The sequence below is a fragment of the Pongo abelii genome, chromosome 20, assembly GCF_028885655.2.
Source record: "Pongo abelii isolate AG06213 chromosome 20, NHGRI_mPonAbe1-v2.0_pri, whole genome shotgun sequence".
In the NCBI taxonomy this organism is placed as follows: Eukaryota; Metazoa; Chordata; class Mammalia; order Primates; family Hominidae; genus Pongo; species Pongo abelii.
Genome location: NC_072005.2, coordinates 7879242 through 7906436, shown reverse-complemented (window position 1 = coordinate 7906436; position 27195 = coordinate 7879242). Strand labels below are relative to the sequence as shown.

The 27195-nt window shown below is 58.3% G+C and overlaps 3 protein-coding genes across 8 annotated transcripts in view; 1 reads left to right on the top strand and 2 right to left on the bottom strand.

The window, feature by feature from the left end:
- Positions 1-7: 7 nt before the first annotated feature.
- MAP2K7 (mitogen-activated protein kinase kinase 7) lies at positions 8-10726 on the bottom strand. Of its 3 annotated transcripts, none has more exons than XM_003779046.5 (12): positions 10481-10721; positions 8694-8741; positions 4630-4771; positions 4397-4463; positions 4153-4266; positions 3954-4073; positions 3700-3807; positions 3345-3524; positions 3174-3254; positions 2915-3057; positions 2286-2331; positions 8-2183 (listed from the first exon to the last, which is right to left on the bottom strand). In XM_003779046.5, exons 1-12 carry the CDS (start codon positions 10602-10604, stop codon positions 2049-2051), a joined length of 1308 nt encoding a protein of 435 aa, XP_003779094.1. In that variant the 5' UTR covers positions 10605-10721; the 3' UTR covers positions 8-2048. The 3 variants fall into 3 exon arrangements, with proteins under 3 accessions (XP_003779094.1, XP_054395487.1, XP_002828615.1); XM_054539512.2 differs by having other exon boundaries at positions 3655-3807; positions 10481-10687; XM_002828569.4 differs by lacking the exon at positions 8694-8741 and having other exon boundaries at positions 10481-10726.
- Positions 9379-27195, top strand: part of PRR36 (proline rich 36) — a 37361-nt gene continuing 19544 nt past the window's right edge. Inside the window, exon 1 of the mRNA XM_054539508.2 lies at positions 9379-9571. The gene's annotated coding sequence lies outside the window, so the exon portion shown is untranslated. The remainder of the gene's footprint in view (positions 9572-27195) is intronic.
- Positions 12465-26023, bottom strand: LRRC8E (leucine rich repeat containing 8 VRAC subunit E). Of its 4 annotated transcripts, none has more exons than XM_063719890.1 (4): positions 25916-26020; positions 20649-20788; positions 18743-18885; positions 12465-15833 (listed from the first exon to the last, which is right to left on the bottom strand). In XM_063719890.1, the coding sequence occupies exons 3-4, from the start codon at positions 18878-18880 to the stop codon at positions 13581-13583; spliced, it is 2391 nt and encodes a 796-aa protein (XP_063575960.1). In that variant the 5' UTR covers positions 18881-18885; positions 20649-20788; positions 25916-26020; the 3' UTR covers positions 12465-13580. The 4 variants fall into 4 exon arrangements, with proteins under 4 accessions (XP_063575960.1, XP_054395485.1, XP_002828612.1 ...); XM_054539510.2 differs by having other exon boundaries at positions 20649-20791; positions 25916-26006; XM_002828566.5 differs by lacking the exon at positions 20649-20788 and having other exon boundaries at positions 25916-26023.

Genomic DNA, 27195 nt, shown 5'->3' with positions numbered 1-27195 from the left:
GACTCCGTGGAAGAAAAGGGAGGGGTTTAATTCTCAAGCGTCTAAGGGTTTACAAATGAGGGCATTTTGTTTTAAAAAGGGGCAGGGCGACACTGGCGGCCTGAGGAGGGGTCCATTGGCCGGTGGGCTGGCCCAAGCCACCCTCAGGCCCCTGCCCGCCCGGTCCGCCCTCTGCCTGGTCCAGAGGGATGGCTGGTGACGAGGGGGGAGGTCTTGGGAGAGGCTGGGAGGCAGGAGAGACTCTCCCAGGGCTCCCCACTTAACACTGAAGGGGGTGGGGGTGAGCGGACACACACTCGTAAAACAGAAAATAAAGTTAAATAAAAATAAAACCAGGCAGCCCGGCCTCGGGCCTGTGCTGGCCCTGGGACCAGCCATGCAACCTTCTGGCAATCGCAGAGGCCCCCAAGGCTGGACGGGGAGGAAAGGGCCAGGCCTGTTGGCACCCCCACCCAGCAGACCCCTGGCCCCTGACAAAGGGGCCAAGGGGCAAGAGAAGGTGGCTTTCTTCCCTGGGGGCAGAGAGAAGATGACGTCTATGACTTTTTTAACATGCGGCGTTTTGTGAATATCATGGTAATAACAAGAGTCAACAGGCTAGGTGAGAGGAGAGGGATGCTACGCCTACGCTGCCCCCGCCACGGCCAGCCGGCTTCTGCGCCTTTGGTGTTGGTTTTTCTTTGTGATTTTACGGGGTTTTGTGGTTTTTTTTCTTGTTTTTTGTTTTGTTATTTTTTCTTGTCCACTTGATTTGCATGCAACACCCACAAAAAGGAAACACACCCCCTCCTGCTCTGGCCACCCCAGCAGGCTCCGGGAGGCACCTAGCCTGGGCCCCCGGTGCACTCACCCGGTCCTTCCCAGTCCTGGACCTCAACGTGGGCTGGGCCAGGTGTGGGTGAGTGGAGGGACGGCCAGAGGCACGATGGGAGTGACCGCCTCGCACTCCCACCCTCGGCCCGGCCCCCATCCCTGCTGGAGCTTGTCACACGTCCTCAAACCCCCACATCCACTCCCTCTGCCCTGGATCCCTGACTCCCTCCGGACCCCTCCCTTGGCCCCGCTCCGACACCCGATTCCCTCCGGTCACCTGCTCTGCGCCATGCCCCAAGCCCACCTTCCCTGAAGGCCATCCTGTGCGGCCAGGGCCCCGCAGACCCCTCCGCACCCCCTGAGGTCTTCAACTCACCCCAAGCTGTGGCCCCCGGAGACCCCAGAGCAGCGGCCCCAGCCCAGCTCCCCAGTGCCCGAGGGCGGTTGGGGCCCCACCACAAGCAGCTAATCGTGACTTTGGTAAAAGTTTCTGAAGGTACCGACAACCCCACGAGAACAAGCTCTCCTCTGCCCCCACCCCAAACACCCCACCAAGTACAATAAAATACAATAAACTCCAAAAAGGACCCCCTGAGATCAAAGAGAGAGAGAGAGACAGAGAGAGAGAGAGCGCGCAGCCCCGTCCGGCCGCAGTGGCAATGCCCACACCACCTGGCTGGGGGCCACTGACTCATTGCGCCATGGGAGACCTATGCAGACCCAGGGGACCCGTCAGGAGGTGGCTGGGCCCAGGCTCAGGCCAGGAGAGAGACGGAGGCAGGGAGGGTGACGGGAGAGCCAGACAAGGACAGAGAGGTAGAGCGGGGGACAGAGGGCGACGGAAGAGGAACGCGCGCGTGGGAGTGGCGAAGGGCACAGCACGCTGGGAGCGTGCATGGTGGCTGCGGGACTCCAGGGCTCTCTCCTGGCCCCTGGGGGCCGCCCCGGCCCAGAGGCTGCAGCTGAATGAACAGCGACTCTGCTGGCGGCCTGCTGTCTTCCGTTCACAGTGTCTGTCGGGGGACGCACACGGCCGGCTGACCCCGGGGTGGGAAGGGCGGGGGCTTGGTAGGCCCGGGGCGGGGGGTGGGTGGGCACCCCCCACTCTCTGTCCTCAGCCCTCGGTGGCCGTCCAGGTCCCAGGTCTCCCCTGGCAGGCAGCTGGGTGGCCAAGTGGGGAGGGGGGCCTGTGGCCATGCCCCTGGCCCCCTGTGGGGCTGGCCGCCACCAAGCAGCTACCTGAAGAAGGGCAGGTGGGGCTGGCTCAGGACGCCGCTAGTCCGCGGTGACTCAGTCTTCGCCATGACATCCTTGAACCAGGACGCCACGTCCACCTCCAGCGTCTCGTAGCGCTTGATGAAACTGTGTTCCTGTGGGCCCGAGGGGGTGGGGCTTAGGAGGAGAGGGTCTTCCCTCCTGGCCTCGCGCCTCCGCAGGGACAGGACAGGGACTGGGAGGGCCCAGGTACTCACAAGTAGCTTATTATACTTTGGTCTCTTCCTGTGATCTTTAGTAAGGCTAGAGCAAGAGAAGGGAAGACAGATGTGAGAGCGAGGAAGGAGGGGATGCCGGCCCCACCCCCGTGCTCAGGCCCTCCCCAAGGAGCCAGGGGTCCCCAAAATGTATGTGGGGGAAGGCGCTGTGGATGTCCTCAGGACCCTGGCTGACAGCTGGGAGCAACTGTCAGTCCCGGAGCCTCCTGGCCTGGGGCCAGGTGGCAAGGGCCTGGCTTGGGGGGCCAGAGCTGGCTGAGGTCGCCCAGAAAGGTGGGTGGGGCTCCCCTGAGAGAATCAAACACAGCCCTCCTGAACTTGGAGCTATGCTTGTTGCAGAAGCATGCTCACAATCTCCAATAGCCACCCTGCCAAACACCACGGGGCTGGCTGTCCCCTCAGGCTAGGTCCAAACCCAGCTCGTGGCTCCCCAGGCACCAGCTCCAGCTCCAGCTCCAGCTCCTGTCTGCAGCCGCCAGCCACAAGCCCGCCCACAGCCACATCCGCCCATCCCAGGGTACGGCTGCCATTCCCCTCCTGCCGTTGCCTCCCCAGCTGCCCAGAGCAGCGGGCTGTCCCTGACCTCCCAAGTGGAGGGAGGTTCTCACCAGTCTTTGACGAAGGACTGGAAGTCCCCTGAGAAGCCCATGTGTCCGGGCAGAAGCGGGGGCTCTTCCTGTAGGACTTTGGTGAGGACCTCAAAGTCCGTCTTGCAGTTCTTGTAGGGAAACTGTCCCGTTGCCAGCTCCACCTGGGAGGGAGACGGGCAGGGCTGGACCGGCCGGGACAGGTTTGTGTTCTCCTCCCTCCGAGTCCCCCAGAAGCCCTCACTCCTGGCTGGAGGAGAGGGGCAGGGCCCCAACTCACCAACGAGATGCCCAGGCTCCATACGTCGGCCCGGATGTCATAGTCCGGCTTGGTGGGGTCTGGGGGGTCAATGCGCTCGGGCTGCAGGGGGAGGAGGAGAAGATGTATCTCCAAGGCTGGGGCCGGCCTCCCAGCCCCCACCCCCTCCCCCGCTGGAGGGCCCCCACTCACTGCCATGTAGGCGGCGCAGCCAGCGCTCCGCGTCTTGGCTTTGGAGTCCACCAGGCGGCCGCTGATGCCGAAGTCACAGAGCTTGATCTGGCCCCGCTCGTCCAGCAGGATGTTGGAGGGCTTGACGTCGCGGTGGATGACACCGTGCTTCTCCTTCAGGTAGTACAGCGCCTTCACAATCTGCAGGCACGCAGAGGGGGGTGCATGTGATGGGGGCACAGGCCCAAGGCCACCTGCCCGGTGCACGCCCCGCCTGGCCACTCACTGCCACTGTCATCTTGCCCAGTGCACGCCCCGCCTGGTCACTCACCGCCACTGTCATCTTGCCCAGTGCACGCCCCGCCTGGTCACTCACCGCCACTGTCATCTTGCCCAGGATGCGCTCGGGGATGGGGCCCTGCATCCGCTTCTTCAGCTTTTCAGCGCAGGTACCCATGAGCTCCATGGCGATGAAGACATCCGTCTGCAGGGAGAGGGGGCACCTGGGGGAGCTGTGTCTTCCGGCCCACCCCCCCAGAGGATCTGCTCCCTAGGAAGGGGCAGGGGTGAGGGAGGAGGAGACCCTGCAGGGTGCGGGGCAGGGGGCACCTGGTACGGCCGGGGACTCACGTTGGTGATGAACGTCCCAAAGCACTGCACGATGTAGGGGCAGTCGTGGCTCTTGAGCACCACGTCCAGGTCCATGAGGATGCGCTTGTTCTCCTCCTTGTTCCCCGAGCGCCGCATTTGCTGCACAGACAGGGACAGGAGGGAGCCTTAGCACCGGCCTGGGGTGTGGGGCGCAGCCGGGGTAGCCACCAAGGCTCACCTTAACAGCAATGACGTGGCCGGTCTTCCGGAAGCGCATCTTCCACACCTGGCCGCAGGTGCCGCTGCCCATCTCGCCCAAGTTCTCCAGGTCGTTGATTTCTGCCTGGTAGCGCTGGGAGGAGAGGGAGGGTTGGAAAGTCCCTGGGGCCTCTGCCACCGCCCCCTGCCCCCCACTGGCGCCCCCAGGATGGGTCCAGCCTGGCTGGGCCTCCTCCCTCTCCCCGCCACAGTGAAGGTGGTACCTGGCCCCCGATGGTCAGGTAGCCCGTCTGCTTCATGATCTCCTGCAGCTTCTGGTCAATCTCAATGCTGGGGACATGGAGCAGGTGCCAGTGGAGGTGGGTCCTGACCTTAGATTGGCCACCCCAGCCCCCCATACCGGGGTTCCCACCGGTTTAACCACCCTCCTCCCAGGGCTGGCACGGTGGCCCCTCAATGCTGCTTCCCACCCAACCCTGCTCAGCCCCTGGCTCACCTCTCCATGCTGCGGGGTGTGAACAGGGTTGACGGGAGCCCCAGCATGTGGCGGGGCCGGGCAGGGGGCGTGGGGTGCTGCGGGGAGCTCTCTGAGGATGGCGAGCGGCTGCCCCCATCGTTGGCCAGCGGGAGCTGCAGGGCTGGGGGGGTGAGAACCAGTGGCAGGGAGGGGGGGTCAGCGCCCAGCTGGTCTCAGCTCCACATCTGGCACTCCAGGGAGGGGTCGGGACCCTCACCTTCCCCTCCTGGGCTTCCCGAGCTAGGCTGGCACAGCCCCTGCCCTGCTGGGCTGGAGGAGCTGGGGTCTCCCTCCCACCCCAGACTGTCCTCAGGGTCCCTCATCTCATCCCCTGACCTGGAAAGAGATGGAGGAGGCTGGCAGGGGAGAGGGAGCCCCAAGTCTACGCTGACGAAGAAACGAGATGGGGACCTGAGGTGTCCCTCGGCCAGGCGGCCTCCCTGACAGGTGTGTGCGCTTCCTCCCGCTTCTGCCCAGGAGGCAGGCCCAGGGCCACAGCGCCCACAGGATGGATAGGCGAGGGCGGAGTGCCTGCCAGGGCTGGCCCAGGCTGTGGCTCTGCTGGTGGCACTGAACTTGGCTCCCACACAAGAGCGAGCAGGGCCACGCTGGAGAGGCAGCGGGCACGAGACCCAGGCTTCAGGCTGCCTTGCCCCATCTTCTGGTCCGGGGTCAGGGAGGGCCCCCCTTGGGCCAGTGGGCTGACATGAGGGCCTCCCGGCCTGGCCTGCAGAGCTGGGGCCCGTGGGGGCAGGACAGGACCTCAGGGGGCCTGCATCCTCTGGGAGGAGAGCTTGGGGGCACAGCTCCTGCAGGGGCTGGCAGGACCAGGTGGGGCTAATGCTGGGCCAGGCGGGGGTTGGCTCATCCAGCAGCCTGCATGCGGGCAGCTCGGGCATGCTACAGCGGGTGGGCAGGTGGCGGGCAGGCAGCAGGCACCCTGGGGCGGGCAGGCGGCATTAGGGGTGGGAGGGCAGGAGACAGACAGACAGACAGGAGCCAAGACTAGGGCCCAGGTGCCCAGAGGAGGCGCTGCAGAGACAGGCCAGAGAGGGGCCTGGGACAGGAGGGCAGCTTCCCGGAGAAGCTAGGGTCTCCCTGGCTAGGCTGGTGACGGGGTGCAGGAACAGAGGCCGGGATGGTAACGTGGCCTCCAGAGGAGCCAATCCTGACACCTCACATCCTAGAGGCGCTGACAATGGCTACACACACCTACCAAGGTGCCCCTCCCACAGGAGCTGGGGCCTGCCGCTCTCCCAAAGCCCTCAGCGGACAAACCCCTCTCTCCCTCTCTTCCTCCCGCCTCATCCACCTTTTCTCCCCACAGTTCTGCAGGCTCCTGGTGACTGGTGCCCAGGGACTAACATGAACAGACAAACCTGTTCCATGCTGGTAGCTAAACCCCGTCCCTCCCCTGTGTGCCTGGGACCCTGATCTCAGCCAGTAGGAGGCGCAGGAAGACGCTGGCCTCAGTCCCGATGCAGGAGGCCCAGCACTGCCCCTGCCTGGTCCTGCCAGCCCCTGCAGGAGCTGTGCCCTAGCTCCCCTCCTGCAGGACCAGGCAGGAGCAGGGGAAGGGCTCTGGGGACCTTGGGACACAGCCAGACCCAGCGTTCATGACTGGCCTAGAGGCCTCACCTCCCGTGCCCCTCCCGCTGTCCTGGCCACTGCCACCTCTGCAGCACCATGTCACCTCCCACTTCCCACTGGTGTTTTTTTTTTTTTTTTTTTTTTTTTTGAGATAGGGTCTCACTCTGTCGCCCAGGCTGGAGTGCAGTGGCGTGATCTCAACTCACTGCAACATCCCCCTCCCAGGTTCAAGTGATTCTCCTGCCTCAGCCTCCTGAGTAGCTGCGATTATAGGTACACGCCACCACACCCAACTAATTTTTGTCTTTTTAGTAGAGATGGGGTCTCGCTATATTGGCCAGGCTTCTCCCTCTGCTTCTTCAGGTCCCTGCGCCTCTGCTCTGTCCATGGCCCGAGCCACAGCCCCAATCCCCTTCTGGCTCCCGAGGGCCTGTGCTCCCCCCCCACCCAGCCCCCAACCCCTGTGCACCTGGCATCTCTTGAGACACTGCCTGGTTCCCGCCCTCCGGCAGTATCTGAGTCCCGCTCGCACCCTGCACTCCGGGGGTGAGGACCACAGCCCTCGAGGAGTCCTGTGGGCCCCCCACCCCCAACAGAGCCCACCAGGCCTTCCGAGGGTGGCCCCGGAGCCTGGGGAGGAGGCTGGTGGACCACAGACTGCAGCATGGGGGGATGGGAGGGAGGGCTCAGGTAGGCACTGGGGGAAGGAGGTACACAAAGGCCCAGAGAACAGAGGCCGCATAGGCGGTGACGGCCACATGGCAGCTCAGGAGGGTGGAGTGAGAGCAAGAGGGTGAGGATGAGAAAGAGAATGGATGAGAGAGAGTGAGAGGCTGGAGGGCACGTGTCTGCCGACAGGAGCCACAGGTGTGCAGGCTGCCATGTCAACATGCGCGAACACGCCGTGCAAGTGCACACACGCACAACACACACCCGGGGCATGCCGTGGACCCAACACCCATGCAGCCGGGACAGAGTTCCCCTTGCCCTCGGACACACATACTCACAACCACTCACAGGGCCAGGCACCCCATCTACTCTCTCTCCCAACACAGGCGTGGGGCACAGCCTGCATGCCCAACACAGGCTGGCGCTGCGCTCAGAGCCCTGGCAGCCCTGTCTTCTCTCCCCCCACCTCCTTCAAGACGCTTTTTAAATTGTCTTTTTTTTTTTTTTTTTTGAGATGGAGTCTTGCTCTGTTGCCCAGGCTGAAATGCAGTGGCGCGATCTCAGCTCACTGCAACCTCCACCTAATCTTTTATTTATTTTTTTTTTTGAGATGGAGTTTTGCTCTTGTTGCCCAGGCTGAAGTGCAATGGTGCGATCTCAGCTCACTGCAACCTCCGCCTCCCAGGTTCAAGTGGTTCTCCTGCCTCAGCCTCCCGAATAGCTGGGATTACAGGCATGTGCCACCATGCCCGGCTAATTTTGTATTTTTAGCGGAGACGGAGTTTCTCTATGTTGGTCAGGCTGGTCTCGAACTCCCGACCTCAGGTGATCCACCCGCCTCGGTCTCCCAAAGTGCTGGGATTACAGGCGTAAGCCACTGCGCCTGGACTAATCTCTTGTATTTTTAATGCAGACAGGGTTTCACCATGTTAGCCAGGCTGGTCTGGAACTCCTGACCTCAAGTGATCCGCCCTCCTTGGCCTCCCAAAGTACTAAAATTATAGGCATGAGCCATTGCGCCTGGCCCGGTTTTTAAATTTTTGAGACAGGATCTCACTGTCACCCAGGCTGGGGTGCAGTGGTGCGATCATGGCTCCCTGTAGCCTCAACCTCCCGGGCTCAGGTGATCCTCCTGCCTCAGCCTCCCCGAGTGTTGGGATTACAGGTATGAGCCACCATGCCTGGCCTCCCAGAGGCTTTGTTCAATTCCCACCGTCTCCAGAGGTTCCCCCAGGCTGGCCTCCTGCAGCGCCGCTCACCCAGCTAGAATGTTCTCTCTGGTGGGAATGTGCTCCTTGTCCAGTGGGCCCCCCTACTGCAGCCCCCGCTACAGAGGAGAGGGGCTCCGTCTGTTCTATTCACTGCTGTGTCCCTGGCGCCCATGGCTGGTATGGAACCCGGGGGGTGCTATGTGTTCACCTAGTTGTTGAGAGGGATCCATAGGCACAGGTCACCCACCAGGCCCAACTTTCTCGTTCTCTCAGTTACACACACACAGGCGTGCACCCCCCCACCGAAGGCCATTCAGTGAGGAGCCCACCTCCTCCTCCAGGGAGTCCAAAGTGGAGCCGGGAAGAAGGGAGCGAGAGGAGGAGGGAGGACAAAGAAGAGACTGGGCTGGGCTGACCGCTGCTTGAGTGGAGTGAGAGAGAAAGTGAGAGTGAGGGGAAGGGACATGGGGACACACACAGAGCATGGGGGCTGGGGGATGCCATTCTGCGGCCGGGGCAGCGGTTAGGTCAATGGTGCAGATGTCCAAGCAGCGATGATAAAAAGGCTGGTACCTGCTCGTTGGGACGGGGCAGGAGCAGGGCTTAGAGTGATCACAATAACTGGATGGGGAAAAGGAAGAAAAAAAACAACACCACGATAAATCACAACAGAAACGACCGATTCGTCCAAAAGAAAAGAAATCAAATCATAAACGAGGAGGAGGGGGAGGCACCGAACTGCAGAGATGGCTAGGAACCGACAGAGATGGGGAGGGAGGGGAGGATGGGATGGAGCTGACACAGACACAGACGCCTGGAGGGGACTCCTCGGGGGTCTGCCTGCCACCGGCCTCCTAGCTCTGCATGGGAACTGCCACCCCTGAAGGCACCCGGGACCCTGGACCCAACCCTGTCTCATCCACTCAGGGGCCAGGGAGGGCAGTCCCCAGGGGCTAGCAGGGACCTGTGTCTTGGCTGGGCTTCTTGTCCCAGGCAGTGTCCTGCGCCAGAATCCCCACCTCCATGATTTCTCTGGATCCCCAAGAGACTCCCCAAGGAGGAACCCACGCTGACTCAGGTCAGGAGAGGGAGGGACAGGAGGGTGTCAGGCTGTGAAGGTCAGGCCGGGTGACCAGGGAATGGGTGGGGTGCCCAGATACAGGGGGTACCTTTCTCACCTGTCATAATGACTCCATAGACAGAGCTAAATAAACTACAAAGGTCACATCAGAGGAGACATGAGAGCATTTTACTGGGTCAAGAAAGACACAAAAAGGATCACGGGTCGGGGGTGGTGTTCACAGGGTTTAAAATCTGATTTCCTCCAGCCCAGAGGATTTAGAGACCAGGCTCTTGGGGAAAAAGCCAGGAGACTAGATACGGTCAGTGTTCCCAGGCCAGGTGTGTGTGGAGCGAGAGGTACTGATCTAGGATGACAAGGTGTCAGGGAGGTAGGTACCAAGATGGTGGGACTGATCAGAAAGCAGGTGGATGTATGCTGGGGGGTGGGGGGCAGGCCTAGAGTCACATTGGCCTCAGGTGTCCCCAGGTCAGGTGGGTGTGGGTGTGAAGGGAAGAGGAGCCAGCACTTGAACACAGGTGACAAAGTCACCGGGCTGGCTGGGGGTCGATGTGCATTTCTGGAGGTCAGACACCACACACTCACCAAGATGGTGGCAGTGAAACTGGTCACAGGGGTTTGAGGGGGCCTGGTGTATGTGGGAGGGGGTCTGCTGAGCCCAATGCCATGGTCACTGTCGCCAGGAGAGGGAGAAGGGACTCTCTCCCGTCCCCCCACCCCAGACACGGTCACAGGGAGAGCGAGAGGGAGAATCCTCTGGTCAGAAGAGATGGGGAGGGGCTCTATGTGGTCAAGTAACCTCAGGTGTCCCCGAGCCAGGCGTGCGCGTGTGCGTAGATCGTCGCTGCACGGGGCTGACAAGCCCCCAGGCCGGGGGAGGGGGGCGCCAGACAGTCCCTGAGGTGACGAGAGTGGTAGCATCAGGTCAAAAGGGACGTGTCTGTGTTTTCGGGGCGACCTGGATGTGGTCACGGTCGCGTGGAGTCGGGGAAGCCCGACCCAGAGGATCACGGCGATGGGGGCGGGTCATCAGCTGGGGGCCTCGCCTGGGTCCGGGAACTGGGCTCCCAGGCCCCGAGGGTGCGAACCCCCCGGAGCTCGCCGGCCCCACGCCCCCCGGGTCACCGTGACCCTCGCCCCGCGAGCCCGCAGCGGGGGGGGCGGAGAGGAGCGCGAGCGCCCCGGAAGCGGGGGCGGGGCCTTGTGGCGGGGGCGGGGCCTCCCGCGGCGCGCGCCCCGCCCCGCCCGCCCGCCCCCTCCCCCACGCCGCCGTGCTTACTGGGCCTGGGCCGCTGGGGGCTGATATCCAGGTTGAGGTCGATCCTCCGCCGGGCCTCCCGGTTCTCCTGCTTCAGCTTTGCTTCCAGGCGGGACAGCTTCTGCTCCAGGGAGGACGCCGCCATCTTCCCCGCCGCCACCGCCGCCGCGCACCGCCCGGCCGCCCGTCAGTCCGGCAGACAAACACCGCACTGCGCCTGCGCCCGGATGACCCCGTCGAGCCGCCGTCTCGCCCCGCACGGCGCATGCCCGCGGCGCGCACCCGCCCTTCTCCGCGTGCGAACCTCCGCGCTTGCGTCCTTCGGCTCAGCCCGAAGGATGACGCCACCTAGAGCTCGAGGCAGGCAACGTGCAACCCCCGCCTTCGTCGCCACCACCGCCGTAGTGCGCATGCGCCAATTCCCAATCGCTCCTGAGAGAGGCGCTGCGAGGAAACACCATTCTTCTGAGGACGGTGGGCGGGGAAAGCGGCGCGCATGCTTAGCGAGAGGAAATCGTGTTCTCGCGCGTGGCTTTTGCGCATGCGCTTTCCTGGAACCTGGTTCCCAAAGCGGCAGTCGTTCCGTGGTCTCCACGGCGGTGCAGCGTCAGCCTCCTCGCTTTTCACGGTCGGCTCGGGCGTCCTTTCGGAATGCCTTCCTCACTGACGGTGCTTTATTAGGATTTCTCTTGTGCTGAATTGCCTCCTAGCCTCCTGCTAGCAGTGGGGTGCCGCCTCCTCACCGTAATTAGGCTCCGCCGAGAGCCCTTTCCCTTCTTGCCAGCCCCAGCAGGCTCAGAGTTGGCCGAAGCCAGGCGGGAGGGGACGGCCATGGGAACCCAGCGGTGTGACCCCTGCCCTCGGCGACGGGGCCAAGGTGAAGGCCAGAGTTGTTGGCCAGACCCACATGGAACCTCAAGACGCCCCCCTCGTCTCTCTCGCACCCGGAACGTGAGCCCAGCGCCTGGACGTGCGGAATTCCTATCTGAGGAGGGGCCCTGGGGTTAGGTGCCCGTGCCTGGGCCCCCGGCAGCCTAAACCACTCCTTTAAGTGGTCCGACGGGTGCGGGGAAATGTCCCATCTGGAACCCAGGGATCCCCCCCAAGAGTGGCTTCCCTCTGCTCTTAGATGCGAGAAGGAGGTTCTGATTTTGCGGACACCTAGGAGGTGGCCAGGGCCAGGCAGGCTCTGCCAGGTGCCCTGCCAGCTTCTGGTCCAACGAGGGAACACTTTGGGATGAGTGTTACAGGCTTGTCGGAACTCCTCTGGTGACGACTTGTGGGTGGAACACACACAAGTGTAGAGTTATAGCTGAGGTCTTTACCTTTCCGTCTTCCAGGCAGCCTTCTGTGCCCCTGCTCTGAGAACATGAGATTCATCCTTGATTCTGGCACACGGGTGTTACTTGGTCACATGAAATAAAAGGTTACGGGCATGGTGGCTCACGCCTGTAATCCCAGCACTTTGGGAGGCCGAGGCGGATGGATCACGACGTCAGGAGAGGCAGGCGCCTGTAATTCCAGCTACTTGGGAGGCTGAGGCAGAGAATTGCTTGAACCCAGGAGGTGGAGGTTGCAGTGAGCCAGGATTGCGCCACTGCACTCCAGCCTGAGTGACAGAGCCAGACTCCGTCTCAAAAAAAAAAAAAAAAAAAAAAAGAAACAGGGTCTTGTTCTGTTGCTCAGGCTGGAGTGGAGCGGTGCGATCACAGCTCACTGCAGCCTCAACCTCCTGGGTCCTGGGCTCAAGCAATCCTGCCTCTGCTTCCCTAGTAGCTGGGACCTCAGGCACACATCAGCACACCTGGCCAACTTTTTTTTGTATGTTTTTGTAGAGAGGAGATCTCACTATGTTGCCCAGTTTGGTCTCAAATTCTTGAGCTCAAGCGATCCTCCCACCTGAGCCTCCCAAAGCGCTGGGATTACAAGCATGAGCCCCTATGTCTGGCCCTAATAAACGGTGTTAGACAACGACAGGAGTGCACGTAAGAGATCAAAACTAGAATTTGCATAATTAGTATTATTTATTAAGCACCCAGGGAACAGTCAAGACCAAAGTCCCTGCCTGTCCTTGGAAAAATGTCACCTCTATAGCAGGTGTCCTAACCCTGGAGTTCGCCCACCTTAGTAAGTCCTTGAATAGCTCTCTGGGGGAAATCTATCAGCTGCCCGAAGAGCTTTGTGTGTATTTGTACACCAGCATTTTCCTGAGGAAGGAGGTGCCTGGCTTCATCAGTTTCTCAAAGGGTCTAGGACCTCAAAAGGGATGAGAATCCAGATATTTGGATACCCTTTTTTTTTTTTTTTTTTTTGGCAGAGGTGGGGTCTCGCTATGTTACCCAGGCTGATCTCGAACTCCTGAGCTCAACCATCCTCCTGCATTGGCCTCTCAAACAGCTGGGATTATAGTCATGAGCCACAGCGCCCGGCCCTGATACCTTTACATCAGCATTTCCCAACATACCGTCTCAGGACCACTTACCTGCACCAGAACTACCTGGAATATTTAGGAACAGACTCCTGGCCCCCAACCAAACCTCCTGAGTCAGTCTTTCAGGGGTGGGGACTGGGATATTTTGTTTTGTACCGACTCCCTAGGTGATTTTGATGCTTAGTCAAATGAGAACCGTTGTTCTGAGCTAACATATAACACAGCAAACAACTATGTCTGTGTCCTCTCCTTGGGAGAGAACCCCTGAAGTAAGTTGCTTTGTCTGTTTCGTGGGGAGGGGGAGTGTTGGAAATCCCACTGGGATGTGTCCTTTCCCCCATATGTGGCACTAATTGAGCTGGAATATCCAGGGAGAGGCAGCAGTTCTAGGGATGGGAGCAAGGCCAGCCAGCCTGCCAGAGACACAGGTGTGGTTTTGGTGGGAGAATGCTATGACTGAGTTAATCCTTCCATACCAGGTTCCACCCCAACTCCACAACATCCTGTCTGTCTCCCCAGACAAACCAGCCCAGATCCTCCTGGGCCCCAGAAAGATGACACAGCTGCCCCCCCACCCCACCCCCATCTCCTGGCCTGGACCCACTTGGCTTCCTGTCTTGGAAGATAATGGTTGAGATTCCAGGGCAGAAGTATTTTTAAGGCTCTACCTAAAACGGCCCCACCCCAGCTTCATTCCTCCTCCATCTTGTCCCGCACTTCTGCCGGCAGACCCTGGTAAAGGGTGTCTTCCACCAGGAGCCCCGCCTTCTTGAGCCCCCCACAGTTGCCAAGTTCTTCTGGCAGCGCCTCTAAGTGGTTGCCTTTGAGCTCCAGGCGGCTGAGGGCCCTGAGGGCACCCACGTGGGGCGAGAGCTGGCTCAGCTGGTTGTCGCCCAGAAGCAACGTCCGCAGCTTGCGGCAGAAGAAGAGCTCTTCGGGCAGGGCCTCCAGGGCATTGTAGGAGAGGGCCAGGTGCTGTAGGTTCTGCAGGAGGCCCACCTCGGGTGGCAGGGAGTGTAGCCCGTTGTGGGACACATCCAGCAGACGGAGGCCTGAGCACAGGCCGAGCTGGGAGGGCAGGGTCTCCAGCTTGTTGTAGCTCAGGTAGAGCTGCTCCAGGCTCCTGAGCTTCCGCACGTGCTCAGGGACGTAGGCTATCTGGTTGTGCCATAGCCTGAGCGTGACCAGCTTCCGGCAGTGCTGGAAGCTGAGGATTTCCTCGATGGAGCGCAGGTGGTTGTCCTTGAGGTCAAGTTCCTGCAGTGCACCTAGGCTGAACACTGCGTGGGGGATGCGCTCCAGCCCGCAGGCCACCAGCTCCAGCTCCCGCAATGCCACCAGCTTCTTGAGGCTGTTCAGGGCAACCAGACGGGCCCCATCGTTGTGCAGGCTAAGCCTCTGCAGGTGGCCGGCAACGTCGGTCACACTGGCTGGCACCTTCCCGGCGTTGCTCCGGAGGGACAACACCTTGAGCTGCTTCAGCTCCCGGAGGCTCTCCAGGGTGGCCGCCCGAGCTAGCTCCTGGGGGAAAAGCCCCTCCAGGTGCAGCTCTTCCAAGCCCCGCAGCCCAAACACCCAAAGCGGCACCTCACGGAGCTCCTCGCATTTGACGCGCATCACCTTCAGGTGGTCCCGCAGGAAGACCTGCAAGGAGAAGGGTAGCCTGGCGGGCGAGTGGAGCAAGCTGAGCTCCTGCAAGTGCACCAGCTGCGACAGCCCCGGGGGGAAGGTGATATCGCAGATGGCCTCCAGCCGGAGTGACTCCACCTCACTGAGCTCAAAGACGGTGTCGGGCAGACCCGGAAGCATGCAGAGGGCCAGCTCCAGCCGGCCCGTGGCATTGCGCTGCAGCTTCTGTCGAAGCTTCTCGGGCGTCCACTCATGGTTGAGATTGAGCTGCTTTAGACGGCTTTCGCTGACCTCGGACAGGAAGACGGCAAAGCGCTTGGAGTAGAGGGAGTCATACTGATCGATGAGATGTAGCATGAAGGCGAAGTCGTTCTTGACGTCAGGAATGTCCCCCATGCCAGTCTCCTCCCGCACGGAACGGAAGGAGTACTCCTTGAGGGGCCGGTGGAAGAGCCAGTAGAGCGTGTAGATGCAGGTAAGTCCGTAGATGCACACAAAGGAGATGTAACAGAAGGCCAGCTTGGAGAAGAGGTGGGCCTTGGTGTGGTTGCAGCAGAAGCTGGCGTAGCCCGTGACCTCTGACGTCTCCACCCTACAGGCCACCAGGAAACTGATCTTCTCCACATAGACCAGGTTGTAGACCAGGATGGCCAGGAACTTACACACTTTCAGCACCGTCTGTCGGATGTACATGGTGTACAGGATGTCGCCCTCTTCCACGTGCACGCGGAACTTCTTCACCTTCTCAAACAGGGCTTTGGCTTGCTCACCCTCCTTTTTGTCCAGCAGGGTGACAACTGGAGGCTCGGTCACCACCTTCTCCGGTTCCGCCAGCACTTTCTCCTTCTCACCCTCCCCTGCCTTCCCCAGCCCGGCCCCTGCCGTGGCCACTATGGCGGCCGCGGCCCGTCCGGTGGCTGCTGGGCCCTTCTGGTTCTCCCCGGAGACCTCGGATAGGGCCCTGGTGGTCCATGGAGAGTCGAAACACTTGCCCAGGATGGAGATGAAGTGTTCAATCTTGGAGCTGGTGCCAGGGAACTTGAACCAGAAACTGGTGCAGACCATGAAGATGAGCGTGTGAATGACCACGAGGTAGGGGAAGTACTTGGCATACCAGTGCAGGGCCGTCTCGTAGCACAGCTGGTTAATAAAGCTGTATTGCTGCAGGTCCAAATTGTTCTTAAGGCCTTTAACCTCCTGCAGGGCCCCAATCTGCTCAGGGATCCCCCGAGGCAGCAATTGCTGGCATGGGGCCTCTGATAAGTTCTCCTGGAGCTCATGATTGGGTAGACAGATGATCTTGTCCTGTGTCACCTGAGGAGCAAAAGAGAATGAGGGCTGTAATCCTAGCACTTTGGGAGGCCAAGGCGAGTGGATCACTTGAGGTCAGGAGTTCGAGACCAGCCTGGCCAACGTGGTGAAACCCTGTCTCTACTAAAAATACAAAATTAGCCGGGCATGGTGGTGGGCACCTGTAATCCCAGCTACTCGGGAGGCTGAGGCAGGAGAATCGCTTGAACCCGGAAGACGGAGGTTGCAGTGAGCCGAGGTTGTGCCATTGTACTCCAGCCTGGGTGACAGAGTGAGCCTCTGTCTCAAAAATAAATTAATTTAAAAAAGAGAGAAAATGAGGGGGATGGGGAAAAAACAGGCTGAAGGTGGGAGACCCCTGCACCCCCCATCTCTGACTGTCGCCAGCTAGCTGTGATTTCGGAAGAGTTTTGCTAAACCTCTAAGCACTGCTTTTTTTTCTTTTTTCTTTCTTTTTTTTTTTTTTTTTTTTGAGACAAGAGTCTCACTCTGTCAGGCTGCGTGCAGTGGTGCAATCTTGGCTCATTGCAACCTTCCCCTCCTGGTTCAAGCAATTCTCCTGCCTCAGCCTGCTGAGTAGCCGGGGCTACAAGCACGCACTACCACGCCTAGCTAATTTTTGTATTTTTAGTAGAGATGGGGTTTCACCATGTTGGCCAGGCTGCTCTCGAACTCCTGGCCTCAAGTGATCCCCTGCCTCAGCCTCCCAAAGTGCTGGGATTACAGGAATGAGCCACCGCAATCGACAAAGCACTGGTCTTTGAGAAAAGGAGCTGGGTTGAATCGTGTCCCCACAAAAGATGTTGAAGTCCCAACTCCAAATCCTTAGAATGTGGTATTATTTGAGCTGCGTCAGATGGCTCCTGTTTGGTCATAGGGTCTTTGCAGAGATAGTCAAGTTAAGACAAAGCCAGTAGGGTGGGCCCAGTATGACTGCGCCTTAGAGAAAGGAGAAACATAGACGCAGAGACAGACACAAAGAGAGAAGATGACGTGAGGATACAGGGAGAGGCTGGGTGCGGTGGCTCAGGCTTGTAATCCCAGTGATTTGGGAGGCAGTGGGGGGGGGGCCAAGCGGGGGTGGTAGAGGAGGATTGCTTGAGGCCAGGAGTACAAGGTTACAGTGAGCTATGATTGCGCCACTGCACTCCAGCCTAAGTGACAGAGCTTGCTTAAAAAAAAAAAAACTGTCTCAGCCAGGCGCAGTGGCTCACGCCTGTAATCCCAGCACTTTGGGAGACAGAGGCAGACTGATCCTGATCACGAGGTCAGGAGTTCAAGACCAGCCTGGCCAACATACTGAAACCACGTCGCTACTAAAAATACAAAAAAAATTAGCCGGGCATGGTGGCGCACACCTGTAATCCCAGCTACTTGGGAGGCTAAGCCAGGAGAATTGTTTGAACCCGGAAGGCAGAGGTTGCAGTGAGCCGAGATCGCGCCACTGCATGCCAGCCTGGGTGACAGACGGAGACTCTGTCTAAAAAAAAAAAAAAAAAAAAAAAAGATAAATACTGGGAGAATGTCATCTACAAGCCAAGAAACACTTGGAGCTGCAAAAATCTAGGACAGAGGGGCTCGGAAGATTCTCCCTCACTGACAACTGACGCATTGATCTCAGACTTCTGGCCTCCAGAACCAGACTCAGAAGAGGAAACATTTCTGGTATTTAAGCCACTCAATCCCTGCTACTTTGTTACAGCAGAAGTAACAAACTCACATAGAAACTGCAGTCCTTTCCAGATTCCAGGGATAAAATTGAGCATTATGAAAATATGGGGCTGGGCACGGTGGCTCACACCTGTAATCCCAGCACTTTGGGAGGCCGAGGTGGGAGGATGACTTGAGGCCAGGAGTCCGAGACCAGCCTGGGCAACATAGCAAGACCCCTGTGTCAACAAGAAATTTAAAAATTAGCCGGACATGGTGGTATGTGCTTGTAATCTCAGCTACTCTGGAGGTTGAGGCAGGAAGATCGCTTGAGCCCAGGAGTTCAAGGCTGCAGTGAGCTATGATCATGCCACTGCACTCCAACCTGGATGACAGAATGAGACCGTGTTTCTTTATTTTAATTTTCAATTATTTTATTTTATTTTTTTAAGATGGAGTCTCATTCTGTCGCCCTGGCTGGAGTGCAGTGGCATGATCTCGGCTCACTGCAACCTCCACCTCCCAGGTTCAAGCAATTTTCCTGCCTCAACCTTCTGAGTAGCTGGGATTACAGGTGTCCACCACCATGCCTGGCTAATATTTGTATCTTTAGTAAGGACGGGTTTTCACCGTGTTGGCCAGGCTGGTCTCAAACTTCTGGCCTTAAGTGATCCTCCCACCTTGGTCTCCCAAAGTGCTGGGATTACAGGTGTGAGCCACCATGCCCGGCCCCTGTCTCTTTTTAGCAAAAAAAAAAGAAAAGAAAGGGTCAGGTGCCTCACGCCTGTAATCCCAACACTTTGGGAGGCCCAGGCAGGCAGGTCACTTGAGGTCAGGAGTTCGAGACCAGCCTGGCTAACATGATGAAACCCCATCTCTACTAAAAAACTACCAAAATTAGCCAGGCGTGGTGGTGGGCGCCTGTAATCCCAGCTACTCAGGAGGTTGAGGCAGGAGAACCGCTTGTACCCGGGAGGCGGATGTTGCAGGGAGCTGAGTTCATGCCACTGTACTCTAGCCTGGGTGACAGAGCGAGACTCCGTCTCAAAAAAGAAAAAAAAAGATATGGAATGGCATAGCAATGTGGGGACTCCGGTGCTCCTGGCTATGGAGGTATGGAAGATAAGGGGTCTGGATTGGCCTTTGAGTGGGGCTCTGTCTTCAGTTTCCTCTCTTTCTTGGGTGATGAGAAGGCTTCCCGACTTCCCCAGACACCTGCCCCGCCCCTCTGGTCACGCCCCCTTCCCAGGGGAGGGCCTCACCTGGAGGGTGCAGCCAAAGACCCCGATCATGAGCATGGCCACGGTGAGGTACTCGGCCAGCACGTCCCACCAGGGTTTGAGGACCTTGAACGCAGGCTGCTGTTCCGTGAACTGCTTGAACTCGGCCACTGGGATCATGCTGCCTGTGGGACGGGACGAGACGGGGGGTGTAGAGAGAGACCCTCAGGATGGGAGGCTCTGCAGGGGGTCCTCCGAGGAGCCGGACACAGCCAGGCCCGTGCTCCTCATCTACCCATGGCCCTCCCTGCCCAAACTTGTCCAAACCTCCGAAGTGTGTGCCCCCACTTCCCTCTTAGCCTTCTCAGCCTGGCCTTAGTCACCCTCCATGCAGACGTCACCACTTGCCCAGAACCAAGCGGCCACTGTTCCCCTCTGGGCACCCCTGCACCTGATCTGACTTGTCTGACCTCGAAGAGCACAGGAGGGATAGTCCACAGGGCCGCCGCCCTCCAGCCTCCTCGGGTGGCCCCCTCCCCAAAACCAGGCATCCCTCTCCCACCCCTGACACCAAGGCCTGAAAACATCTGCCTCGATGCTCCCTGACCGCAGACACTCAGCGTCTGGGCCAGCCCCGGCTCTCACCGCTACCAGGCCTGAAAGTGTTCCAAGGCTCAGGACTTCCGGGGTGTAGGTCCCTCCACCCCCTCCAGGGGCACTCTGGGCACCACCTCCAACCTCTAACTGGAAAAGCCGGCTGGAGCCTGGCTCTGGTTACCAGGGCCTCAGGGGCAGGGACTGCCAAGCTGAAGGCTAGTCAGCCCTGGGGATAGGAGGTGACCAGGACACCTGAGTTTCTAAAGGGGCTACAGCCCAGAATCACAGGCAGAAACCAGAGACCTGGGCTCTGAGAGCCGGCAATGGGGTGTCCGGATGTCTGAGGAGGAGGGAGGACTTGCAAATGAAAAGTTGTGAGGTGACATCTACGACCAGGCCAGGGCTGTACTGTCAGGCTGCTGGCCGGCCCACTCTGTTCCCAGGGTCTCCTTTTAGACCAAGGTATCATTATTGCAGATACAGACAGGCCAGCCACAAATCACACTGGGGCGTGGGGCATGAGATGAGATGTCACTCTCCCAGGCAGGTACCCACTTCCCCAGAGGCTGGAGGTGGAACAAGGAAAGTGGGGAACCTTAGACCAGCCCACTTCTGCCAACATCCAAGCTCCCCCAGTCCTGGGAGCCTCCTGTCCTTGTCCAGATAGATAATCTGTAACTGGGGCTGGGTGGGGTGGCTCACGCCTGTAATCCCAGCACTATGGGAAGCTGAGGGGGGTGGATCACTTGAGGTTAGGAGTTCAAGACCAGTGTGGCCAACATGGTGAAACCCAGAGTCTACTAAAAATACACAAAAAGTTAACCAGGTGTGGTGATGCACACCTGTAATCCTAGCTATTCTGGAGGCTGAGGTGGGAGGGTCTTGATCCAGGGAGGCAGAGGTGGGAGTGAACCGAGACTGTGCCACTGCACTCCAGCCTGGGTGACACAGTGAGACTCCATCTCAAACAAACAAAACAAAAGACAAAGATAATCTGTAACTGGGGACAGGGGTTGGGCCAGGAAGGAGGGCATCTGCCCATCAGGGAGCTCTCTCTGGCTCCCCATCCATCTCCCCAGGAAGAATCTAGGGAAACCCTGGTCCCCTGACCCACAACTCAGCCAACGGTTCTGACACGTCTGAGCCTCCCTTTTCAGTTTGTGTCCCCCCCATATTTTGGGGTGACTCCTGGGTAAAAACAAGGTAGGATACAGGCTCCACCCACCAAGCTAAAGGCCAAGCAGTCCCGAAAGACCACATCCTTTTCTCCCCTCAGAGGCCCCCACTTCAGTCTGGGGAATCAGATAGGCAGGCAAGGGGGTGGGTACAGCCTGCCCACCTGGGGACTCACCATGCAAGTGTAAAATGTCATAGGTTGGGCCAGGCGCAGTGGCTCATGTCTGTAATCCCAGCACTTTGGGAGGCCGAGGCAGGCGGATCACAAGATCAGGAGTTCGAAACCAGCCTGGCCAGCATGGTGAAACCCCGTCTCTACTAAAAATACAAAAATTAGCCAGGCATGGTGGCATGAACCTGTAGTCCCAGCTAGGAAGGAGAATCGCTTGAACCCGGGAGGCGGAGGTTGTGGTGAGCTGAGATCGTGCCACTGCAATCTAGCCTGGGAGACGGAGCGAGACTCTGTCTCGAAAACAAAACAAAACAAAACAAAAATGTCATGGGTTCCCTGACTCAGACGGTGACTCACCCAGACCCAGATCCATGCAAGGGGGTGCCCAGAGCACAGGGTCCCTCGCACCATGGCCCGGCCCTCATGCTCATTTATACTCCCTGCCCTAAGCAAAAAGCCAAGTATACTTTGGGAGGCCGAGGTGAACGGATCACTTGAGGTTAGGAGTTCGAGACCAGCCTGGCCAACATGGTAAAACTCCGTCTCTATTAAAAATACAAAAATTGGCCGGGTACGGTGGCTCACACCTGTAATCCCAGCACTTTGGGAGGCTGAGGCAGGCGAATCACAAGGTCAGGAGTTCGAGACCAGCCTGGCCAACGTGGTGAAACCCTGTCTCTACTAAAAATACAAAAAATTAGCTGGGCATGGTGGCGGGTGCCTATAATCCCAGCTACTAGGGAGGTTGAGGTAGGAGAATCGCTTGAACCTGGGAGGCAGAGGTTGCAGTGAGCTGAAATTGCGCCACTGCACTCTAGCCCAGGCAACAGTGCGAGACTCTGTCTCAAAACTAAACCAAAATAAAAATAAAAATACAAAATAGCCAGTCATGGTGGAGGGTGCCTGTAGTCCCGGTTACTCGGGAGGCTGAGGCACGAAAACCCCTTGAACCCGGGAGGCGGAGGTTGCAGTCAGCCAAGATTGCACCACTGCATTCCAGCCTGGGCGACAGAGCAAGACCCTGTCTCAAAAAAAGAGAAGAAAAGAGAAAAGAAACCCAACTACAAATATCCCAGTCTGCCTGGGTCACCAGTATCTAATCTGGTAGAAACATACCAGGACAGCTCAACTGTCCCCAGGGGATGAATATGTACATTGCACCCACCAAAATGGACGCTTGGGGTCATTTTGGGTCTGGCATATTTATGCATGAGGGTATAAAGTCCACACACTGAGCTTCAGAGGGACCCAGCACCAGGGACCCTCACATCCTGTTTTGGTTCTGGCCATCCATTGAGTCCTCGAAGGATCCTGCAGGGACACCGCTCAGTTGCTTTACCTAAGAACGCTGACCCTAGGCTGGGTGCAGTGGCTCACGCCTGTAATTCCAGCACTTTGGGAGGCTGAGGCAGGAGGACTGCTTGAGCCCAGGAGTTTGAGCAGCCAGGACAACATAGTGAGACCCCATTTCTTAAAAAAAAATCTAAAAATTTGGGCTGGGCATGGTGGCTCACCCCTGAAATCCCAGCACTTTGGGAGGCCGAGGTGGGCAGATCACAAGGTCAGGAGATCGAGACCATCCTGGCTAATGCAGTGAAACCCCGTCTCTACTAAAAATACAAAAAATTAGCAGGGCGTAGTGGCCGGCGCCTGTAGTCTCAGCTACTTGGGAGGCTGAGGCAGGAGAATGGCGTGAACCTGGGAGGCAGAGCTTGCAGTAAGCCGAGATTGCGCAACTGTACTCCAGACTGGGTGACAGAGCGCGATTCCGTCTCAAAAAAAAAAAAATCTAAAATCTTGCCAGGTGTGGTGGTGCATGCCTGTAGTCCCAGCTACTTGGAAGACTGAGGTGGGAGGATTGCTTGAACCCAGGAGTTAGAGGCTGCAGTGAGCCGTGAACCAGCCTGGGCAAGACCCTATCTCAAACACAGCAAGCAAAACACTACTGACTGGGGCCGGGCACGGTGGCTCTCGCCTGTAATCCCAGCACTTTGGGAGGACAAGGTTGGCAGATAATTTGAGGTCAGGAGTTCCAGACCAGCCTGGCCAACATGGTGAAACCCCGTTTCTACTAAAAATATAAAAAGTTAGCGGTGGATGCCTGTAATCCTGGCTACTCGGGAGAGTGATGCAGGAGAATTGCTTACACTCGGGAGACAGAAGCTTTAGTGAGCCAAGATCTCACCGCTGCACTCCAGCCTGGGCGACACAGCGAGATTCCGTCTCAAAAAAACAAAACAAAACAAAAACTCCTGACTCTGGGGGCTGCAGAAGAAATCACACAACACACACACACACACACACACACACACACACACACACACACACACACCCCCGAGCAGGGACCAACTTCCTGTCCTTGCCACCCTGTGTAAGCTCCACCAATAGCCATCCCAGGTGCACAATCACAGACAAGAAGGCAGAAACACTCAGGGGACCAGGGGGCAGCCACAGGGGCTATCATTATCTGTCTCCATGACTCAAACTTGATCCTCACAAACCTGCCATTAAATTTCCACAGACATAAAACAGGCCCCCACTTTGTCTGAGCAGGGCGGGTGGGAAGGTGCAGGAACAGGGGCTCAAAGAATTGGGGCAGAGCCAGGGAAAATACAACAATGGGACATATACACTCAGCTTCCTCCCCCAGACACTGAATGCCTCATTTTATCCCAACTCAGGCAGCGTGGATGTCGGAGACTTTGCTTTCCAGACTCAGGGGAGAGAAATAACTTGCTCAAGCTTCTACAGTTCCAAGTGGCATTCGAAGCCTGACCCATCCAACCTCCAGGTCCTGCCTGTAGGATTGCAACTGCTCTGTTCCCTCTTGGGAGACAGCCTCTAATTAAAATGCAGCATCTTGCCAGGCACGGTGGCTCATGCCTGTAATCCCAACACTTTGGGATGCCAAGGTAGGCAGATCATTTGAGGTCAGGAGTTTGAGACCAGGCTAGCCAACATGGTAAAACCCTATGTCTACTAAAAATACAAAATTAGCCGGACGTGGTGATAGGCACCTATAATCCCAGCTAATGGGGAAGCTAAAGCAGGAGAATCTCTGTTTTTTGTTTTTTTTGAGACGGAGTCTCACTCTGTCACCCAGGCTGGAGTGCAGTGGTGCGATCTCGGCTCACTGCAAGCTCCGCCTCCCGGGTTCACGCCATTCTCCTGCCTTAGCCTCCCGAGTAGCTGGGACTACAGGCGCCCGCCACCTCGCCCGGCTAATTTTTTGTATTTTTAGTAGAGACGGGGTTTCACCGTATTAGCCAGGATGGTCTCAATCTCCTGATCTCGTGATCTGCCTGCCTCGGCCTCCCAAAGAGCTGGGATTACAGGTGTGAGCCACTGCGCCCGGCTGAAGCAGGAGAATCTCTTGAACCCAGGAGGTGGAAGTTGCAGTGAGCCGTGATTGCGCCACTGCACTCCAGCCTGGGCGACAGAGCAAGACTCTATCTCAAAAAACAAACAACAACAAAAAAACACAGCATCTTTGCCAAAAGCACCTAAGAGCGGTGTTGCATTGTGGCAGGCCAGGCTGGAAGGCCTTCCAGCCTGAGACCATGTGACTCCCACCAGCCCTGGCTCCATCCACCCCTGCCTCACCCCTCCTCCCTCCCAGGTCCTCCTCAAGCCACTTGCCTCCAGAAAATGTGGTGGTGAGTTCCTGCTGGGGGAAGGGTGGGAGAGTGAGACCCTCCACACCCACAGCCCATGCTAAGAGGCAGGGAAGAAGCAAGAAACATCCAGCAGTTTTCAGCCCTCAGAGGGGTTTTGTAGAACACAAGGCCCAACCTTTTTTTTTTTTTTTTAGACATAGAGTCCTGACGGACACAGTGGATCACGCCTGTAATCCCAGCACTGAGGTAGGTGGATCACGAGGTCAAGAGATCAAGACCATCCTGGCCAACATGATGAAACCCCATCTCTAAAAATACAAAGATTAGCTGGGCATGGTGCCTCATGCTCGTTGTCCCAGCTACTCAGGAGGCTGAGGCAGGAGAATCACTTGAACCTGGGAGGTGGAGGTTGCCGTGAGCCAAGATCGTGCCACTGCGCTCTGGCCTGGCAACAGAGCAAGACTATCTGGAAAAAAAAAAAAAAAAGAGGGAGAGAGAGATAGAGTCTTACTCTGTCACCCAGGCTGGAGTTCAGTGGCACGATCATAGCTCATTGTAGCCTCGAACTCCTGGGCTCAAGTGATCCTCCTGCCTCCCTCTCCAGTACCTGGGACCACAGGTGTGTGCTACCATGCCCAGCCAACTTTTGTATTTTTTGTAGAGATGGAGTCTTGCTATGTTGCCCAGGCTGGTCTTGGAGTCCAAGCAATCCTCCTACCTCAGCCTCCCAACGTGCTGGGATTACAGGCGTGAGCCACTGTGCCTGGCCTCAATCTTTTTTTTTTTTTTTTTTTTTTTTTTTGAGGTGGAGTCTCGCTCTGTCGCCCAGGCTGGAGTGCAGTGGCCCAATCTCAACTCACTGCAACCTCCACCTCTTGGGTCCGAGCAATACTCAAGCCTCAGCCTCCCCAGTAGCTGGGACTACAGGCGCACACCACCATGCCCAGCTAATTTTTGTATTTTTAGTAGAGATGGGGTTTCACCGTGTTAGCCAGGCTGGTCTCAAACACCTGACCTCATGTGACCTGCCTGCCTCGGCCTCCCAAAGTGCTGGGATTATAGACGTAAGCCATGGTGTCCGGCTGAGCCTCAAACATTTATGCAAGTGAGAAACTGAGGGTCTAGGGTGGGGGAGGGTGGCATCTTTGTAGCCCGTCCTGGGTCAGGCCCCAGGCCTGTGGATTCCCAACCGAGTGGTTTTCCAAGCCGCCTCTGCCAACAGACTTGAAGATCTGGGACATGTATAAGTTCAAGAGCACCAGAGGTCAGGCTTGGTTGAACCCACCCCAAGTGGTAGGTTCTGGGGCTCTGAGAGTCTCCCGGGGATGAGTTGTCAGTGTCTTCCCAGATGCCAAGGGGAGGGGAAAGTGGTTGAGACCCCCAAAGTCAAGTTTATCTTCAGCCTGTTTATCTTCACTCCGAGACTTGGCCGGGTCTGCCTGGCTCCCAGGACGGGCACCTCGTGGGCCAGGTTTCCCTTTGCACCGGCCGGCACCCCCACCCCAGCTCCTGGTGTGTCGGGACGGCCTGCCCCGGCCACGGGGCCAGCGCACCTGGAGCGGCTCTGCCCCTTGTCCAGACCCGGGGACTCCCAGCCCGACCCCCACCCCGCCACCTCGTGGGGTGTCCAGAGGCAAAGAGCCACCTACTCACCGTTCCGGGAGGGACGCTGGGCCCAACTCCTGGGTCTCTGGGAGCGGAGCTGCCGCGGCTCCCGCAGAGTTCCCGGGCGCGCCGCGAGGGTGAGTCAGGGCAGGCGGGGACAGGAGACCCGGAGCCGCCCCGCCCCGCCCCCGGACGACTCGGCCCCGCCTCGCCGCAGGCGCGCCCAGGTCGACCCTACTCCTGGCTCCGCGCGATCAGCAGGGTTGGGGGAAGAGAGTGGTCCTAGGCTGCTTTGCCCTGGTGGGCTTGGGGCTGGCGGGAGATGCAGGGGTCTTAGAACTTTGCAACTTTGCAGTCTGGCTGGATCCTGGCAGCTGGGGAAACTGAGAGAGCTGGGGAAACTGAGAGAGCTGGGGACCCTGAACTCCCAAAGTCATTCTATGGCCACCTTTTTGGGAACGAGGTCTTAGGGACCCTGTCGAGAAAATGTGGAGGCCGGGCTCTGTGACTCACGCCTGTAATCCCAACACTTTGGGAGGCCGAGGCAGGAGGATACCTTGGGCCCAGGAGTTTGAAACCAGCCTGAGCAATATAGTGGGACCACATCTCTACAAAAAATTTTAAAACCTACAAAAACAAAATTTTAAAAATTAGCCAGGTGTGGTGGTGTGTGCCTGTAGTCCCAGCTACTCTGGAGGCCGAGGTGGAAGGATCACCCGAACCTGGGAAGTTGAGGGGCTGCAGCGAGCTAAGATCATGCCACTGCAGTCCAGCCTGGGCCACCAAGCAGGACCCTGTCTCCAAAAAAAAGAAAGTGCGGAAGGGCTTCCTCTAACCCCCCAAGGCCCAGTCACCTGGCCTTAAAGCCCAGCCAAGGCACAGGTGACTGGAGTTTTCAGGTACTGGGAGTGGAGTTGGGGGAGGAGAGGACGGAGGAGGGGAGGGCTTCTCCCTTCAAGGTCTGGCCATGGGCAGGAACTGGGCTGAACCAACAGAAGTTGAGTAGAGTGGGGATGCCCACCTGTCTGTCCCTGCCCGGCACTGTGGTCTGCCCTCCAGGTGGGGAGTGGGGGACAAGCAGCTCCGAAGTCCTGGGGGGCCCAGCTTCTCTGCCTCCCCACCTCCACCCTGGCCGCCCCACTTGGGGAGGCCTGAGCTGGATCTTAGATGAGCAAATCTGTGGAGTTGGACCTTGATCTGTTCTCCATCTGAAAAACCTTGGAGGCCGGGTGCGGTGGCTCACGCCTGTACTCCCAGCTCTTTGGGAGGCTGAGGCGGGCAGATCACGAGGTCAGGAGATCAAGACCACTGGCTAACACAGCGAAACA